The 17,762-nt window shown below is 36.1% G+C and overlaps 2 protein-coding genes across 3 annotated transcripts; one reads left to right on the forward strand and one right to left on the reverse strand.

Annotated features, from left to right (window-relative positions):
• Window positions 1-2,388: 2,388 nt before the first annotated feature.
• Window positions 2,389-3,751, reverse strand: LOC125218056. The gene is made up of 3 exons (XM_048119653.1): window positions 3,613-3,751; window positions 2,849-3,001; window positions 2,389-2,768 (listed from the first exon to the last, which is right to left on the reverse strand). Exons 1-3 carry the CDS (start codon window positions 3,742-3,744, stop codon window positions 2,577-2,579), a joined length of 477 nt encoding a protein of 158 aa, XP_047975610.1. The 5' UTR covers window positions 3,745-3,751; the 3' UTR covers window positions 2,389-2,576.
• A 10,594-nt stretch (window positions 3,752-14,345) lies between these two features.
• LOC125218047 lies at window positions 14,346-15,482 on the forward strand. 2 transcript variants are annotated; one of them, XM_048119643.1, is made up of 3 exons: window positions 14,346-14,595; window positions 14,703-14,909; window positions 15,001-15,482. In XM_048119643.1, exons 2-3 carry the CDS (start codon window positions 14,808-14,810, stop codon window positions 15,301-15,303), a joined length of 405 nt encoding a protein of 134 aa, XP_047975600.1. In that variant the 5' UTR covers window positions 14,346-14,595; window positions 14,703-14,807; the 3' UTR covers window positions 15,304-15,482. The 2 variants fall into 2 exon arrangements, with proteins under 2 accessions (XP_047975600.1, XP_047975599.1); XM_048119642.1 differs by having other exon boundaries at window positions 14,764-14,909.
• Window positions 15,483-17,762: the final 2,280 nt, after the last annotated feature.

Below are 17,762 nucleotides of genomic sequence, written 5' to 3' on the forward strand. Positions count from 1 at the left end.
TGAGAAGAATCCTACACGGATTGGGTTAGGAACCAAATTTGATACCAAGCTACAATTGAAGACTGCTGTTACTTTGTGGCATTTGGAGTCATCCACAAAAGAATACTACGTGGTGGAAAGTAAACCAACAAAGTGGAATGTGGAATGCAAAACTCTGAAGCCACCCAAAGAGTCGGAGAGCACGAGCTCAAATAGGAGACGACACAATCAAACAGGTTGTATTTGGAAACTTCGGGCAATATTGAGGAAGCACGACCGCAAATGGGAAATCAGACAATGGACTGATAGACACACTTGTGTAGGTAATCCCAACTCCAGGGACCACGCCAACGTCTCATCAGATATGGTGGCTTTGTGTGTTAAGCATCATATTCTAAAGGACCCCGGGTATACACCTAATTCCATTATTGAGGATGTGAAGCAAAAGTATCATGTTGAAATATCCTACAAGAAAGCATGGTATGCCCGGAGGATGGCTATAGAGCTTGCTTTTGGTGGATGGGAGTCATCATTCGAAGATTTGCCTAGTTATATGATTGAGTTGCAGAAGCGCACCCGTGGAACAATTGTTGAGTGGCATCATGATGAACGACATAGTACCGAGACACGGAAGTTTTTCAAGTATGTATTTTGGGCATTCGGGCCGTGTGTGGAGGCTTTTCAGCTTTGCAAGCCAGTGAAGCGTCCAACATTTTCGGTTTTCCACAGTGGTATATGCCACCAAACCCCATCCGCTCTATATGCCCCAACACACGGTCATGCATTTGAGCTTGAAAAATGTTATTATCCAATTTGCGCGGTTGGAAGGGGTCTGTATCATTCTCAGAGATTATGCTTTCGGTTATGTGATACGGTTGCAAGTAAAGTACGCTCGGGTCTTCGGGACCACAATACAAAGGATCCTCACCAGTTGATGATGATGCCATTGCTATATATACATTAATTAAATTTTATTAGCATTGAACATGCACAATAACATACTACTAGGCAAATCTAAATTGAAATAAGTAAATTTATGCATCAATTTAATTTCCAATTCCACCATTGTTCTATTTGCATTGCCTAATAAAGAATTAATGCATGATAATGTGTCACAATCTACATGCTACAATTAAAGAATCAATTCATAATTCATACATACAAAAGAATGCACAATAACCCAATTCCACCATTGTTCTATTTGCATTTGCATTTCTTGTTTCAATTCTTGCAAAAAAACCCAATTATATACAAACCCTAGGGCAAAGGGGAAACATGGATAGAGAGAGAGATATAAATACCGTGGAGGAGGCGGAAGGTCGGCGGCGGCGGCGGCAGATCGGCGGGAGGGGCGGCGGCAGATCGCTGGTTCCGTTCGCTTCTGCCCGATTCTGTTCTGGGAGAGAATTATATTTAGGTGAAATACGCATTCTAAGAATGCGTATTTCAAATACGCATTCTTAGAATGCGTTTTTAAGTTTGAATTGTTGACTTTGTGTTTTGACTGCCGAAATCACTTAGTTGCGCATTCTTAGAATGCGTAACACCCATTCTCAGAAAAAAAAAAACCTAGCCTATTGGTGGAAGCATTTTTCCAGACCACCCCATTTATAGAATTTAGCCAATCTCAGTACATATATAACTCATAGTGGATGCAAAGACTAGACAATGTCTCCATGATATTTGAATGACGTGTTGATTCATATCTATTCTCATTGCACCACATATCATTGCAACTAATTCAGAATACGAAACGCACGAATTCAATATAATGGAGCCTCTCGCCCGAGGTGGATCATAACAAATACCCAAGTGTGGAAGTTGAACTATTTTACCACCCCAATACAAACTCACAAATATTTGCATGATTTCTGCATAAGAAAATATAACAAATACAAAAATTAGGGACAATTTTTTTCCTATGAACCCTAATTTAATAAATCAGGGAAAACCAACCTAATCTAACAATATTATTCAATAATTAAGAGTAAGAGATAAACTTACCTAAATATAACGACAAGATGGAAGAAATCGCCAGCAAAATTAACGAAATCGCCGGAAATTGGCTCAAAATCGCGCTGCCTCCTTTTTTTCTCTCATCTTTCACAGAATGGTTTTTTGCCTCTGTCTGTCGCGATTTATGTTCAAAATAGAGACGCATGACCCTTATGCGTCTTAGGGAAAGACGCATGAGGGTCATGCGTCTTTCAATAAAAAAATTAAAAAATTAAAAGACGCATGAGGGTCATGCGTCTTTCCCTAAGACGCATGTATCTGATGCGTTTCATTAACGAAAGACGCATGACGGACATGCGTTTCTCCCAAACTGGGAAGCTAAAAAAAACGCAGTATTAAGATGGAATGGCTATTGTAGCCTAGAACACAAATAGAATTAACCCGTGTACGGAAACATGGGTTTTGGTTTACGAATAAATAAAATCGTGATTCTTGTAGCAACAATTGTTCATACATACACCTCGTTCTCTTCCTACACCATTTTGGATCATTAGTGTAATTCTTCTCTGAATTCTGCTTGTTATCGCCATCTTACAAGTGGTTCTTGACAATGTATATTTAAACCAACAACATACATGAATTTATTTGGGTTTAAACCTCCACTCCATGACACTCAGCCTTATGCAGTCACGCTTACGGAATATCATTGCTTGGGCGGTCTCGACCTCACCATCACCAACTCTCTTCACAGTAAATGTGAGAAGGGTCACAGGATGAAAATTGGATTTCACAACATTCACATGTTCACCAAACTCATACGCTTCGCCATGCCACTGCAGCAGGTTTATTCAAATGCAAATGATAAGACGATTATACAAGCAGACTACACTCATCAATATATATAATTACATACCACGGCCTCAGCATTGATCGTTTCAAGTGCACGTGCAATCTCGTCACAATAGAGGGGTCGGCGAGATCCACAAACAAGATCCATGGGGATTGGTGCCAATGCATGGCTAACCCAGTCCTCTATGCAAGAAGGGAAGGATTGAATATCATATCCCTGAAACAAACATATCATAATTAAAATTCTCAATTTTATAGTAACAAAACGAATGATATAGGTGCAGGTAGTGGATTTGATTAAATATCAATAAATACATGCTACTGCTAAATAATTTTTCAAATCATAAACAAACGTGACACTGGAATCTAGTAGTAGTCTCTAAAATGGAAGCAAAACAATTAACCATATATTCATAATCATCAGCATTAAATTAGCATTAAGCATAATCATCAGGGAAAGAAAGCCTAAATTCAGAGATTATATTAGCATGTAGTGTTGCAACCATCGAATTTAGGGGAAAAAAACCGAAACTCAGAGGGAGAAAGAAGAAATTAAATTTGCACTAAACAGAATCATCATATTGGGGAAAGAAACCCTAAATCAAAGAGGAAATTAAATCAGCATGTATCATAAATCATAATCATCAAATTGGGGACAAAAAAACCTAAATTCAGAGGAGGTCAAATTCGCACTACACAGAATCATCATATTGGGGAAAGAAATTCTAAATCAAAGAGGAGATTAAATCAGCATGTATTATAAATTTATAATCAAGGAGTTGAGGAAAAAAACCTAAATTGAGAGGGAGAAAGAGGAGATCAGATTACCTTGCTCTCTCGAACTAGACGGAAGAAATTCCAGCATTCCATGTACTCGTCTGGAGTCATAATAGATTTACGATTCTCGTATTTTCCCAGAGATTCCTCCATTGCCATGTAGGGGCCAAGCAATCCAAACATACGGCATTGTAAGTAGGGCTGGCAAATCGTGCGGATTGGGTCGTTATCGGGTCAACCCGATAACGACCCAACCCAATAAGGCCAAACCCGAACCCAACCTGTTAAGGAAATCCCAAACCCGAACACGAACCCAACCCGCCACCTTCAAACCCGGACACGACCTGGACACGACCCGAACACGATAACACGATAACGACACGAACCACTTTGGGTTGACCCGACACGATAAGAACACGATATCGACCTGGACACGATAAGAACACGATATCGACCTGAACACGATACCAACATGAACCACTTTGGGTTGACCCGACACGATAACAACACGACAACAACCTAAGCACGATAACAACACGATTACATATTGCTTCAAAAAATGATCAAGACTTTAAAAAGCCATATAGCATGAAGATGTTCCATTTTAAACAACAAAACTCCAACAAAATCCAAAAAAACCCAACAAAATCCATAACTTTTGTTCCAAATACATAACTTTTGTTCCAAAACCCAACAAAAAAATTTGAAACAAGATAAAAGAACTAAAGAAGTAAAAAGAACAAAACAAAAAAGAGTGAAAATACTAAAAATTAAATTAAATTTATTGAATCAAAATAAAAAGGATATAATAGTAAAATAAATTATATTATAAAATTATTTGTTGATTAGTTTTGCTAGTACATAATATCTGAATTAACGTTTTGTATCTATAAGTATAAACTTATTTTTCATAAATTTATTCAAATTATCCCTTTATTCTAAACACTAATTGATTTAGTTTTATTTTTCACTTGGATCTCTCACGTACATTGTATTATTTCATTTCTTTCGACTACTTTAATTTTTGTAATTTGAAATATAATTTGAAGTTTGTAATTTCAAATATTTTCTATATATTATAACACATGAAGAAATATGCAAAGTAGGGTCATTACATGGTCATTTAATATTATTATCCAAAATTACATGAATGAAGACATAATTATATATTTTGAATATATTAACTAATATACTTGAAGTGTCACACGCTTAGACGTTGATAGCAACAACCTTCTATCGTCGAACTAGCTCTTATGTATCATTTGATGCAGTATAATATATAACAGATTATTAATCATAAATTAATTTTATAATATGGGTCTAAAATTTGTTGTGGTTTATCATAATATTTAAATATATCAATTTATATAGCAGTCATATAATTAAAGGATATGTTACAACTTACATGTTGGGTTCCACATGTTATCATCATACCATCTCTATTATGATATTATTACGCACTATGAAAATAATTATAAAAGTAATATTAAAATAATACAGTAAATGAAATATTGAAAATATTGTGATTTATCATATAGTAATACTAATAATTTTTCATGATCTTATCAATTTTTGGAGCAAGTGCTATACATTTGAATGTTGTATTACTATTATATGTGTTGAGTCCAACAATGTCTCATCATTGAATGACTCATATTATAATGTTAATAATTTTAGATAGAATAATCAACCAATATGTATAATATTATTTTCAAAATTAAAAGTTAGAAATTAATGATAAAATATCAATGGTTTTAAAAATAATATGAGAGAATTTCCTAACAAAAGAGTGTTTTCCTAATTTATACTTAAAAAAAAAAAACAATTTATTTATCTTTATATCATTGTGATAGTTTAAATAAAATGAATAAAAAATTATTCCATTATTATTCCATTAAAATACTATGGATGGGTATTCTCTCTAAAATTTCATCTTTTAATAAGGGTCTTGGTACATATTGTACAACAATACAAATGAAAAATGAAAAATTATAAATAAGGTCAAATTAGTCACAAAAATATGTAATTAATGATGCTATCTAATCAAAATAAATTAATATTATTCTTTTTAAAATTTGAAGGGCATTTTGTGTATAAAATTTTTGCAAATTTATCTTTACTCAAAATAAAAATAATAATATTAATTTTTAACGGGTTACCCGACCCGACCCGCATCCAACCCGCATCCGACCCGATTTTTTCGTGTTCTTAGTGGGTCGACCCAATAATTACCCGCATCCAATAAGACTTGATCCAAACCCAATAATTTCGTGCGGATTCGTGTCGGATTATCGTGTCGTGTCAAAAATTGCCAGCCCTAATTGTAAGAGCATCACTTCATGGAGGACACTTCCCAGACAAATCACTTTTTTTTTTTTCTACAGCCACAAAAATAAAAATTTAGTTGGACACTTTTTTTTTTCCACATTTAACTTTATTTTATTTTTTACTTATTTTTTCAATGAATATTAAAATTATTGGCCAAAAAATAATTAGAAAAAATACATAATTTAATATTAAAAAAAAAACTAATGGCCAAAAACCAAATCATTTTAATTGGACTCATTTTCCCAAAGTAATCAAAACCCATTTAAAAATGCCCAAAATTAATCTATATTCTTCCTCATTTAAGAAAGCCTAAAATTAACCCATTCAAAACCCTACTTTTCATCTTCTGCCTTATTCTTCTTCTCTTTCTCTCTTCCTTTTGAAAACGAAAAAAAATAGAAAAATCAAAATTCAGAATCGGCGCCGCCGCGGCTCACCCACCGCACAATAGACCGCCACGGGCACCGCCGCGGCTAGCCGACTCTCGGCGCGTCCTCGGGGAGTAAGTGGCGGAGGGCCTTCCGCCTCATCCCAGATGTCCACGCTGCGCCAGAAGCTTCCTCCACTATAGTTCGCCGCGGTTAAGGCGATTCCGGGGCGGCAGGCGCGCCGCCCCTACTGTGGATGCTCTAAGGAATCCTTGAGATCCCCTTCTTTCCACTGCCGTGGCGGCCATGGCTCCACGCCTAATTTTTTTTATAAAAGGATCGGGATTACTGTAAAACGGCGCCATCGCCGTTGAGGGGATCCCCAATATATCATAAATTGATATCATCATCGGTCTAACAATGAAGAGATGCGCGCCTTTCTCTCTATGGTGGCGTTCGGTTGCCATGACTAATAATTAATCCCTCCGTCCTAAGGAAGATGATCCCTTTCTTGGATGGCACGGGATTTTATGCAACTTTATTTTGTGTGTTAAATGGAGAGAGTAAAGTAAGAGAGATGGGATAAAGTAGAGATAAAGGGGTTTCCATTTTAAGTAATGGATCATCTTGGTTGGGACAAGAAAGAGGGTCATCTTTAATGGGACGGAGAAAGTATGAGATATGATTAAGTTGTGAGATTATTTCAGTTGGAGAGGGAGGCTATGACTAATTATTATGAGACTATTCATCCAACATTAAGTTGTAGAGTTCAATCTCATGAACCAAATATAATACATATTTAATCATGTGATTTAATCTTGGCAACCGAACACCGCCTATATATTACTCCACAATATAATTACAATTGGGCTCTACATTATTCATGGCCCAATTTCTTTAGTGGCACACTAAATAAATTAGAAACTTTCATACAGTATTTCTTCCATTTCTAAAAATTAGAAACTATTTCCTTTAATTGTTTGTTTATAAAAAAATAGACATTAAAAATATATTTCTCTATATGATGTGTGACTCATTTTTTATTAATTTATTTTTTATTTTTCTATTTTTCTTACTTTATTAATTTTATATTAAAATTCTGGAGTCTTATAAGAAACTGACCTGTAAAATGGAGATGTAGTTCGCAATATAATTAAAAATTTTACGAGAATAAAAAAAGTAGCATAAATAATTTTGAATCCCCGTAAAAAGTGAACCTACTTGCCGTTGTTCTTAAATACTCCCTCCGTCCACGAATAGGAGTTCCATTTTTTCCATTTTAGTCCGTCCGCGAATAAGAGTCCTGGTTCACTTTTACCATAAATAGTAATAGAGTCCCACCTTCCACTAGCTTATTCCACTCACATTTCATTTAAAACTAATATATACAAGTGGGACCTCTATTCCACTCACTTTTTTCACCCACTTTTCTTTACATTTCTTAAAACTCGTGCCACGCATAAATGAGACTCCTAATAACGGACGGAGGGAGTAACTAACAAATAGAATGTCCTAAAATTTGCATACGCCATAATCCATTTTTATCGAGATACTCATTTGTATTTTTCTAAAAAATCGTAACATCAAAAAAATGATACTAACATGCTCCAGCATGAAGGTGCCAAACGTTACTTATAATTACACTATTAAAGTTAATCTTAAAGTCATCTCTATCCTTTTACTCCAAAATCCAAACCCAAAATAATTCATATTCACCAAATTTTTATATTTTTTTAATCCTACCTACCTATTTATATAAATTACCCACAACACTTTATTTATAATTTTATCTATAATTTGTAAGAAGACATAGTAGAAAATAAAGCTGTACATGAAAATGTGATTAAAACACAGCGCGACGCTTGTTTCATTTTTATTCATTTTTTTACTTACATAATTGTAGATGATTTTATCACTAATTATTAAAAGTACATAATTAATCCTCTATTCATGCAACGACCGACGATAAATGAATAATGAGAGTCAATCTAATAGTCCAACGCTGGGTAGGCTATATTCTTTTCCCAAGGATGTAAACGAGTGTTGAAATACTATTAACATTGAGCTGTAAATTTGACCGGTCACAATTGTTGCTTCTCCTTCGAAATAAGAAGGATTCAATTCTCCACTTCATAATCCTCATCTTTCTCACCTCATTTCATCCCTTTCAGATTAATATTATAAACAAAAGTATGCGGTTAAAACAATGAGAGACGCTATTTATAAGCGCTTAGAAAATCTAGGTATTAAAAAGGAAATAAAATAAAATTTGGGAAATTTATAATAAATCCCAAAAAGTAATAAATTGTTGTTTCGCCCCCTAAACGATATCAGATGACCAAAATCCATAGTTCAACATTGCGACGATGTTGCTATGATTTCACTTCTACGCTCGATTCACAAGCACCGTGCGAATTTCAAGTCATTCTAAAATTTAGGAAATTAAAAATAAATCCAAAAATATAATAAATTGTCTTTTTCACGCCCTAAACGATGTCAGATGACCAAAATCCATCATTAAACATTGCGACGATGTTGCTATGATTTCAACTTCTAAACTCGATTCGCAAGCACCGGGCGAATTTCAAGTCATTCTACAATTTAGGAAATTAAATAAATAAATCCAAAAATATAATAAAATGTCTTTTTCGCGCGCCCTGAACGATGTCAGATGACCAAAATCCATCATTAAACACTGTGATGATGTCGCTATGATTTCAACTTCTAAGCTCGATTCGCAAGCACCGTGCGAATTTCAAGTCACACTGACACATGACGTTTTCGACGTCGCCTATATTTACTGTTGGAAGTGCATACTTATTATCATTTGACTTCATCTGATAAACTTGGTCTGATGTTGGAAACATGAGATCAAGGCCGAACTGATAATTATTTATTTGTTTTATTCATATATTATTTATTACATATAATTCAAGACTTATATATGACCTTTAATTTTGTAGCTAGTTTAGTTTTTGCTATGGTCACATTATTTATGCCGCAACCCTGGTGAAATATGGGTTTGTTGAATAATGTCCGCAACAAGAAATACTAGATATATAAATGTAGTTCAGCCGGCGAGGGATAATACTTGTATGATTGGAGACATTGTGACGATGTTGCTATGACTTCGATTTCCAAGCTCGATTCGTAAGCAACGTGCGAATTTCAAATCATTTTAAAATTTAGAAAATTAAAAGTAAATCCTCAAGAAATAATTGTGAATGTTGTGCGTTCTGCTTTTAGTTGTGTCACCCTTTTCACATTTACTATCAACAAAGTTGGTGATGCTAAGGTCCTCACTGCCCAAGCAATGGTACACTGTAGGCGTGACTACTCGCTCACCGTTGAGGAGGGGAGGTTTAAACCTTAATAAATTAAATCCCTCTCATATTTCATGAACGCGTGTTCTTGGTTTACCTTTCTAAAAAAGCTAGGGATCATATTCGGAAAAAGAGATTTCGAAAAATTGGATCATATTTGCTGATCTTTCAGAATTTGGGACTAAATTCGTTGACATTTTAGGCTCGAGACATGCGAACTTTTTCGAATATGGAATTATTGAATTTTTCTCATATTTTCTTTTATTATTTCCTTCACAATATTTATGAATTAACCAAACTATACCATAAAATTTAAACCCAATTTTGATACCACTGTCGACGTCATCTACTTTCTCTCGATCAATTTCACGGCCGAGAGGAGGGCCACTGCCGTGTCTGGCAACACATTCCCATCATCATTTGCGACAATGTAACGCGGATGAAGAGAGAGAAAAATATGGGATCGACAGAGTGAGGCAGCGCAAATCAATTTGTCATCTATTAAATTCTTTTATTTTAAATTAAATGATCACACATAAACTATTGTTTCTTATAATTCGGAATTGAAATATTTCTCCAACAGAAACACTATCCACAAAGCTCTTGAAAAATGACTTGGAAAAGTTGGCGCAACAAACCAGCATAATTCCAAATCATCCAAACGAAATTCCACAAAAATCATGTATAGATATAAGATTGCAGCAGAAACCAAAATCAAACTCCAAAACAATAATTCTCTCGAGCTAGCCAGGTTTTGGATCGAGATGGCTTGCGGTAAAATTCCTAGAAAATCCCAAAGGAATTTGAGGTAACAACTTCTTTCGTCTCCGAGAAAATGCAGAGATTGGTGAACCGTATTAGAAATGGGCAGAAGAGATAAAGAGATAAATTCATCACCGGCTTGAACCCGCTCTGATACCATATTAGAAATGAGCCACTCACCCCTTAAAAGGGCCTTATAATAGGGGGGGGTTATCTATACTTTTATAAGTAAGCTAAATTTTGACTGACTTTTACAAAATTTTGTTATTTTGATATATTTGCAATGTTGTTTTATAACCTTTATTATTATTATTATTATTATTATTATTATTATTATTATTATTATTATTATTATTATTATTATTATTATTATTGTATTCGTATAAGTAAACTTTGAAAATATTACTCTTAAAAAAAATAGATTTGACAAATACTGTATACTAGTATCCTGGAAGGAAATATAATAAGGAATAAATTGAAAAACTACGCATATCCACCGCACGATCAATCTTCCAGTGTAAATTCAATTGTGAACCCATCCAAGCGACTAGGCGTAAATTTTGTCAATTTTTTGATGATTGAATTTGATGATGCGGAATTAGAGCATCCGCAATGGTGCTTAGGCCAACCATAGGCTAGCCATTCTCTCCCCTGCCACGTCAGCAACACTAAAAAAACCACCTGCCACGTCAGATTTAGGCCAGCCATAGGCCAGCCGCAATAAAAACAATTCAAAATATACTACATTTACGGAATTAAAATTACGATTAAAATACGGAATTAAATTTACGACCCATATACGGGAAAATTCATTAATTGCATTAAAAAAAGTTACATAGATAAAAAAAAATTACATGCATAATAAAGAAAAAAAACTATCGTCGTGCAATCCTCCGTGCCCACAACTCTTCAATTATATCCTTTTGGAGTTGAATATGAGCATCCACTTGGCGCATGTTGGCAAATTCCTTGAGTCGGCCGGCTTCATCGAGAGGTACCCCCGACGTACACTAGGGTTGGCCGTTCCGTGGCTTGGACCGGCTTCATCGTCATTGACCCAACTAGTCATTTGTACGCCTTCGTCTTCGACGATCATGTTGTGCAGGATAATGCAGGCGTACATTATCTCGGAAACGCATCCGACATCCCACAAACGCGTTGGGCCCTTAATTGCCGCCCATCGAGACTGGAGCACACCAAATGCGCGCTCCACGTCCTTGCGCGCCGACTCCTGTCGTTGCGCAAAGTAGGCCTTCTTTTCATCACTTGTTTGTCGGATCGTCTTCACAAAGACCGGCCACCGAGGTATATCCCATCCGCCAAGTAGTAGCCCATATCATGCCGGTTGCCGTTGGCCACAAAAGAGACGGCTGGACCGACGCCCTGGCACTTCTCGTTGAAGAGGGGAGACGAGTTCAGGACGTTGAGGTCGTTGTTCGACCCGGCTACCCCAAAATACGCATGCCGGATCCACAGCCGGTAATCAGCTACGGCCTCGAGGATTATCGTGGGGTTCTTTGACTTGTAGCCGGTCGTGTAGGCCCCCTTCCCGGGGGTCGGACAGTTCTTCCACTCCCACGATGCATACGTCTATGCCTTTGCTAACATCCCGGGGACCCATGCTTCTCCCCGTGCATCCGCATCAAATTCGACAATCTTCGGGAGTAGGGTTTCGAAGGTACCGCTCACCGAAAATGCTGATCACACCCCACAGAACTCCTTCGGACATTTCAGTGGCCGACGACTCACCGATGTGGAGGTACTCATCCCACATGTCCGCCGCGCCTCCGTAGGCCAACTGCCTAATTGCCGCCGTTGGATAGGGGTGTGGCCGGGTCTGCCAGCCGCATCGTGCCTGAAGCGGAAACACAGATATTGAAGCTCCAATGCCCCAACGATGCGCATAAACAACTCCCTGCGCATTCTAAAACGCCGCCGGAACATGTTGGCGGGAAACCGCGGGTACTACTGCAAAGTAGTCCTCGTACAGCCGCCGATGTGCAGCTACGTGATCCCGATCAATCACCGCTCGGTGGTGGACAACTCGTGGAGGGCGAGGTATCGCCTGCTGTTCCACCATACGCATGTACCGCTCCATCCCGCGGTTCATGTAGGCCTCCATAGCCTCGTTCATCCTCCGTTCGTACTCCTCAGGATCCACACCACTACCACTACCGCTACCACCCGCGTTACTCATCGCTCGATGATGCCCTTGTACAGAAAGTTAGAGAGAGAGAAAACTCGTTAAAACAAGTGGTGCAAATGAAAATGAAACGAAAATCGCGTTTATATATGATTTTTAAAAAAAAAAAAATCAAAAATCGGCGCTGGCCGATCGGGCCGCCACAATGGCGGCTAGCCGATCGGCCGCCCACGCCGATCCGCTCGCCGATTTCGTGTTTGCCGATTGCAATGGTTCGGCTAGCGCGACGAATCGGCTAGCCGGTCGCTAGCCGACCATTGCGGATGCTCTTAGAGATTATATTAGCACGTAGTGGTGCAATCATCGAATTTGGGGGAAAAAACCTAAATTCAGAGGGAGAAAGAGGAGATTAAATTTGCATTATATATAATCATATTGGGGAAAGAAACCCTAAATCAAAGAGGAGATTTGATCAACATGTATTATGATCATCGAATTGGCGGAAAAAACCCTAAACACAGAGGGAGAAATAGGATATTAAGTTTGCACTATACATAATAATCATATTGGGGAAAGAAAAGGAGACAGGGCGTGTTTGATAAGTTAGTAATACTGAGATAGAGAACTATATACGGATATTTCTAATTGTTTAATATCATAGTTAAGCTTAATTCAAAACCCAATATAAGACAAGAGCTCTATCCAATCTTACTAAAATTATAGCTTTAACCATGTTTATATAACCCACCAAGTTCAAGTTAAGCCATGTTATATTTATATGTTATACAAATTTAGATAATTTCTTTTCAATCAAACAACCAACGAAAAAAATTCATATCTTTGCATATTTTGACATAAAGTCCATATTTCTTATCTTGTTTTACATATCTTCTCATATCTATTTTTTTATGAAACTGAGTCCTAAATCAACATGTATTATAATCATCAAATTGGGAAAAAAAACCTAAATTAAGAGAGAGAATACTCTACATTATTCATGGCCCAATTTCGTCCGTGTGTGTTGGACCTTTAAAAACCATATATTTCTTCCCTCTTATCAAATTATAAATTCTTTCATTTTGTAGTCTGTTTTTTAAAATTAGAAAATTAAAAACTTCTTTTTTTTTTTATAAAAAAAAATGGAAGTTCTTTCCTAGTATTATTTGTTTCTTAAAACTAGAAATTTTCTATTTAAAAAATGATATTTTGAACACAATCTGCACACGATATCGTAATAAGAGTCCGATACTATTACAAAAAAAATGTGATATTAGACAATTAAATCTAATTAACATAATAAACACAAATTTCACATATGTTGACATGTGATAATATATATAGTATTAGTAAATTATTATATTTATTTGTAGATGGCAAAACATATATATGGCCGAATTTGATATATATGGAAAAATGCTTTTTATTAAAGGAAAAGGCAAAAAGAATATAAAAAGAAAAACTAGGCAACAATCCATGAGTGTAAGAGCATCTCCAAGGAGAGAAGTAAATGGAGAGGTAAACTAATATAACTACTATATTTACCTTTTCTTTATGAAAAAACATTCTCCAAGGGGAGAGGTATTTGAGAAGGTATTATACTTTTTTTCCATTTTGAAGAGGTATCTTTACCTCTCCATTGATGGAGAGGTAAAATCATATAACCACCATATTTACCTTCTTTTCATTACACTTTATGCTTTTTTAATGTTTGTACTATTATTTTATTTTTTTTAAATGATATATCTTTCTATATACTTTTTATCCTTGGAGTTGATTGATTTTTGGAAAGGCATATTGCAATTTTTGAGAAGGTATAAACATGATATACCATTTTCATTTACCTTCTACCCTTGGAGTTGCTCTAAGTGTAAAACCTCTGCGTGATCTTTTTGTCAATTTTCCGACGATGCTAAACGGTGGATTTGGATTTGGGGTTGTTGATCAACGGGATTGGGGAACGGAGTGGCCGCCGCTGGAGGATTCCCCGCAACTCAAATATGGCTTGCTTCAACCCTACTTTCTCATGGGCAAATCTCTCGGTACATACCAGGATCATAAATCTTACATGCCTGAATGCAAGGATTTCTTCCGGCTACTTCGACAGAGCAGGGTGGGTGATTAATTCAATTTTCCTCTTTTCTCAAATTAGGGTTTATTTTCCCCCAATTCGCCAATTAATCGTTTTTTTCGCAATGAATTTGAATCTGGTACTTGCAGGGATATGATATTGCCGATTGTATCGTTTTTTCGCAATTAATTTGAAATTTCTGCCTGCTAGGGGTATGATATTGTTTCCTGCCCTTCTTTCATGCTGGAACGGGAATGGCGCTTGACGAAGACTTTGAGCTGGCTAATGCTTTTTATCGAGATAACTTGAGGGTAAAGATGGAAGCTATTGTTAACAAAATTAATGCTGATGCCAAGGTTAGTAGCTAGATTCTCCTGTCTATATACTCACACATTTACAAGTGTGTGTGTTTTGATCAGTTTTTGTTGGTTGGGGTGTGTGATGCAGTGTCATGGAGAAATGTACGCGGTGGGCAGTTTTATAAATGATGTGAGGAACATACCACATGAGTTGAGCCTTCTAACATTTACTGTGAAGCAAATTAATGGTCGTTTTAAGTTTCTTGATGTCGTCAAGACTGTCCAAGGGATGGTATCAAAACAAAGACGTGGTGTAGTAGAATATTTGGTCGAGGAGTGGAGGTTTTTACCTCAACAAGTTGCTGTCCATTCTGATGGTGATGGTGCCGGAGTTATGTGTATTGGTGGGGGTTCGTGTTCTGATTCCGAGTCCCTAATGGACTGGGAGTGAAGAAGTCTTGAAGGAGCCTATAAGGTCGAGGATTGGAGGTTTAAACCAATGGATCGGAAGTGAGAAGCGCAACTACATTTTGTATGTAGCATTTAGAAGTAGTCAATGAGCTCTCCCTTTAGTAGTAGGACTGACTGTGTATATGGTTGATCATCTTGAAAACCGACTTTTAATTCTCAGGATGCTGTAAATGAACTCAGAAAAATTAAGATGAAGAAACGGAATGGAATTCAGTAGCAATGTAACAGTCACAAATTGAGAAAGAAAATTCGGAGAGAATCACTCGACCCTCAATGATCACACACAAGACTTTGCATGACTGAATGAAATTTAGCCTCTGTTGCCGCTGCCTCTTCTCCCTCCTGCTGTTCCGTTATTTATTCATTTTAAGCAAATAACTCATGCTCGCTCGCTCCATGCACCGTGATGTATGGCGTGCATCACTTATTCAACACGGTTTCAGAACCAACCAACCAAACACATTTTCCTCTCACTCACAATCCACAGACATTCAAGGCTTGCCAAATACTCTTGAGCAATGTACAAATGAACATGGATAACTAAAATTACATACACTTTGGATCAGCAATTTCAAGCGCAGATTTCAATTCAATTGAACATGTATACTATAAGGTCAGGAAGCATATAAAATCCCTAATTCATAGCTGGAATTGCAGAGGTGATGGCTCATGGATGGATGAATGAAGGAGGGAGACGCTAGTGTTGATGAAGTAGAGTAGCCATGAACAAGGCTCCGGCTTCACTCTTCTTCTCAATCCTGCTTGCACCGCTGCGAAATTTTTGCATAAAAAAGATTGGGCACGTGGGCCATGTAATCCATTAATACAATTCATGTAATTTTTTTAAAGAAGAAGATCAATAATGATTTTCCGTCTATTTTCATGTGAACTCGAATCCCCGATTTATTGGTTGGAGGGGAAGCGTCTTCCCAACTGAGCGCATCATTACCATATAACTCATGTAATTTATCATTACAAGTGATTGATTTCTTTTGGTCACGGAAGTAAAGGCGTGACAGGAGTTTGCTGATCGGGAATGCTATAAGGTGTCGTGTGGCTGAGCTTTCTGTGAAATAATTTTGTAGATAAATGTATAAGTGATGTATAATTTTGTGGATAAAATGTGTGAGCTTATATCCGAAGAGATCAATGTATAATTTTGTGGATAAATGTGTGAGCTTATATATGAAGAGATCAATAATATATTTTGTCTTTTTTCATGTTGCTTTTTCTTACAACTGAAAAGTAGTAGTACTCCATAAATAAATGATGTAATGCAAATATGCACTAGAATAGAACTTGTACCTAGTGACTTACTACAACTTGTACGTAATAGCTAAAATCGTGAATACTATCAATAAATTGATGCAATAATTTCGAGAATACTAACATAGCTGCATTCATAGAGGAGTCAGGAGTTGGTGGATGATTCTTAAAAGTTGAAGGAATCAATAATGAATTGTCATATACTCCATATTGCATTTATTGGTCAATAATAGTTTTTGACCAATTTAATCAAACGTACGTCATCTACATCTATATTAGTTCCATTGATTGATTGCTAATTTTGTGAAGTAATCTCCTGCTTCTACCATTGTGAAAAGATGCAACGAAAAGTTGGAAAATATGAGATGTTGAGACAATTTTAAGCGCAATAAACTTACACAAACCCTAATCGAAATGACATGTACTCCCTTTGTCCCATTAGAAATGAAACATTTTCCTTTTTGAGTTGTCCCATTAAAAATGAAACATTTTCTTAAAATAGAAATAACTTTATCTCTACTTTTCCCTCTCTCTTACTTTACTCTATCTTCTTTAACTCATAAAACAACACTACATAAAATTATGTGCCGAAAAACAAACGTTTCATATTTATTGGGACGGAGGGAGTACAAAGTTATAAGCTAGGATGTTGAGATTAAGATCAAAGCAGTATAGTTATAAATAGTATTATCACAGCTACAAAATAAGACCTCTTACCAATTTAGACAAATATAGTAATATACATTGTCAAGAATTAAGAGAAGACTGAAGGAAAATGAAATGCATTCATCTACGGATATAACAATATTAATAGTGATGTATAATGTATACATTTAAAACTTGGATGAATACTCTTGTGAGTTGATTGGTCATGAAACTTGGATGTATAATAGTGATGTATAATGTATACATTTAATGTATATATTAAAAACTTGGATGAAACTGTGATGTATAATGTATGGAAGTCATACATGACCAATCAATTTAGTTTATGGAAAGTCTCGTCATGGAAACTCACAAGATTCATCCAAGTATTTAATATATACTTCCTCCGTCTCATAAAAGTTGAGTCGTATTTTTTTTAGTCTGTCCCAATAAAGTTGAGTCATTTCCTTTTCTAACAAAAGACAAAATATCTAATCACTCTTACTTTATTCCATCATTTACTTTACT

Source organism: Salvia hispanica, chromosome 4 (assembly GCF_023119035.1).
Source record: "Salvia hispanica cultivar TCC Black 2014 chromosome 4, UniMelb_Shisp_WGS_1.0, whole genome shotgun sequence".
In the NCBI taxonomy this organism is placed as follows: Eukaryota; Viridiplantae; Streptophyta; class Magnoliopsida; order Lamiales; family Lamiaceae; genus Salvia; species Salvia hispanica.

Excerpts from the sequence above, each read along its gene's own strand:
- LOC125218056 (XM_048119653.1), bottom strand. The coding sequence starts at position 3,744 with ATGTTTGGATTGCTTGGCCCCTACATGGCAATGGAGGAATCTCTGGGA. Across the intron at positions 3,002-3,612 it reads GTCTAGTTCGAGAGAGCAAG|GGATATGATATTCAATCCTT; the intron begins GTAATCTGATCT and ends TGTTTGTTTCAG. Across the intron at positions 2,769-2,848 it reads CGATCAATGCTGAGGCCGTG|TGGCATGGCGAAGCGTATGA; the intron begins GTATGTAATTAT and ends AACCTGCTGCAG.
- LOC125218047 (XM_048119643.1), top strand. The coding sequence starts at position 14,808 with ATGGCGCTTGACGAAGACTTTGAGCTGGCTAATGCTTTTTATCGAGAT. Across the intron at positions 14,910-15,000 it reads AAATTAATGCTGATGCCAAG|TGTCATGGAGAAATGTACGC; the intron begins GTTAGTAGCTAG and ends TGTGTGATGCAG.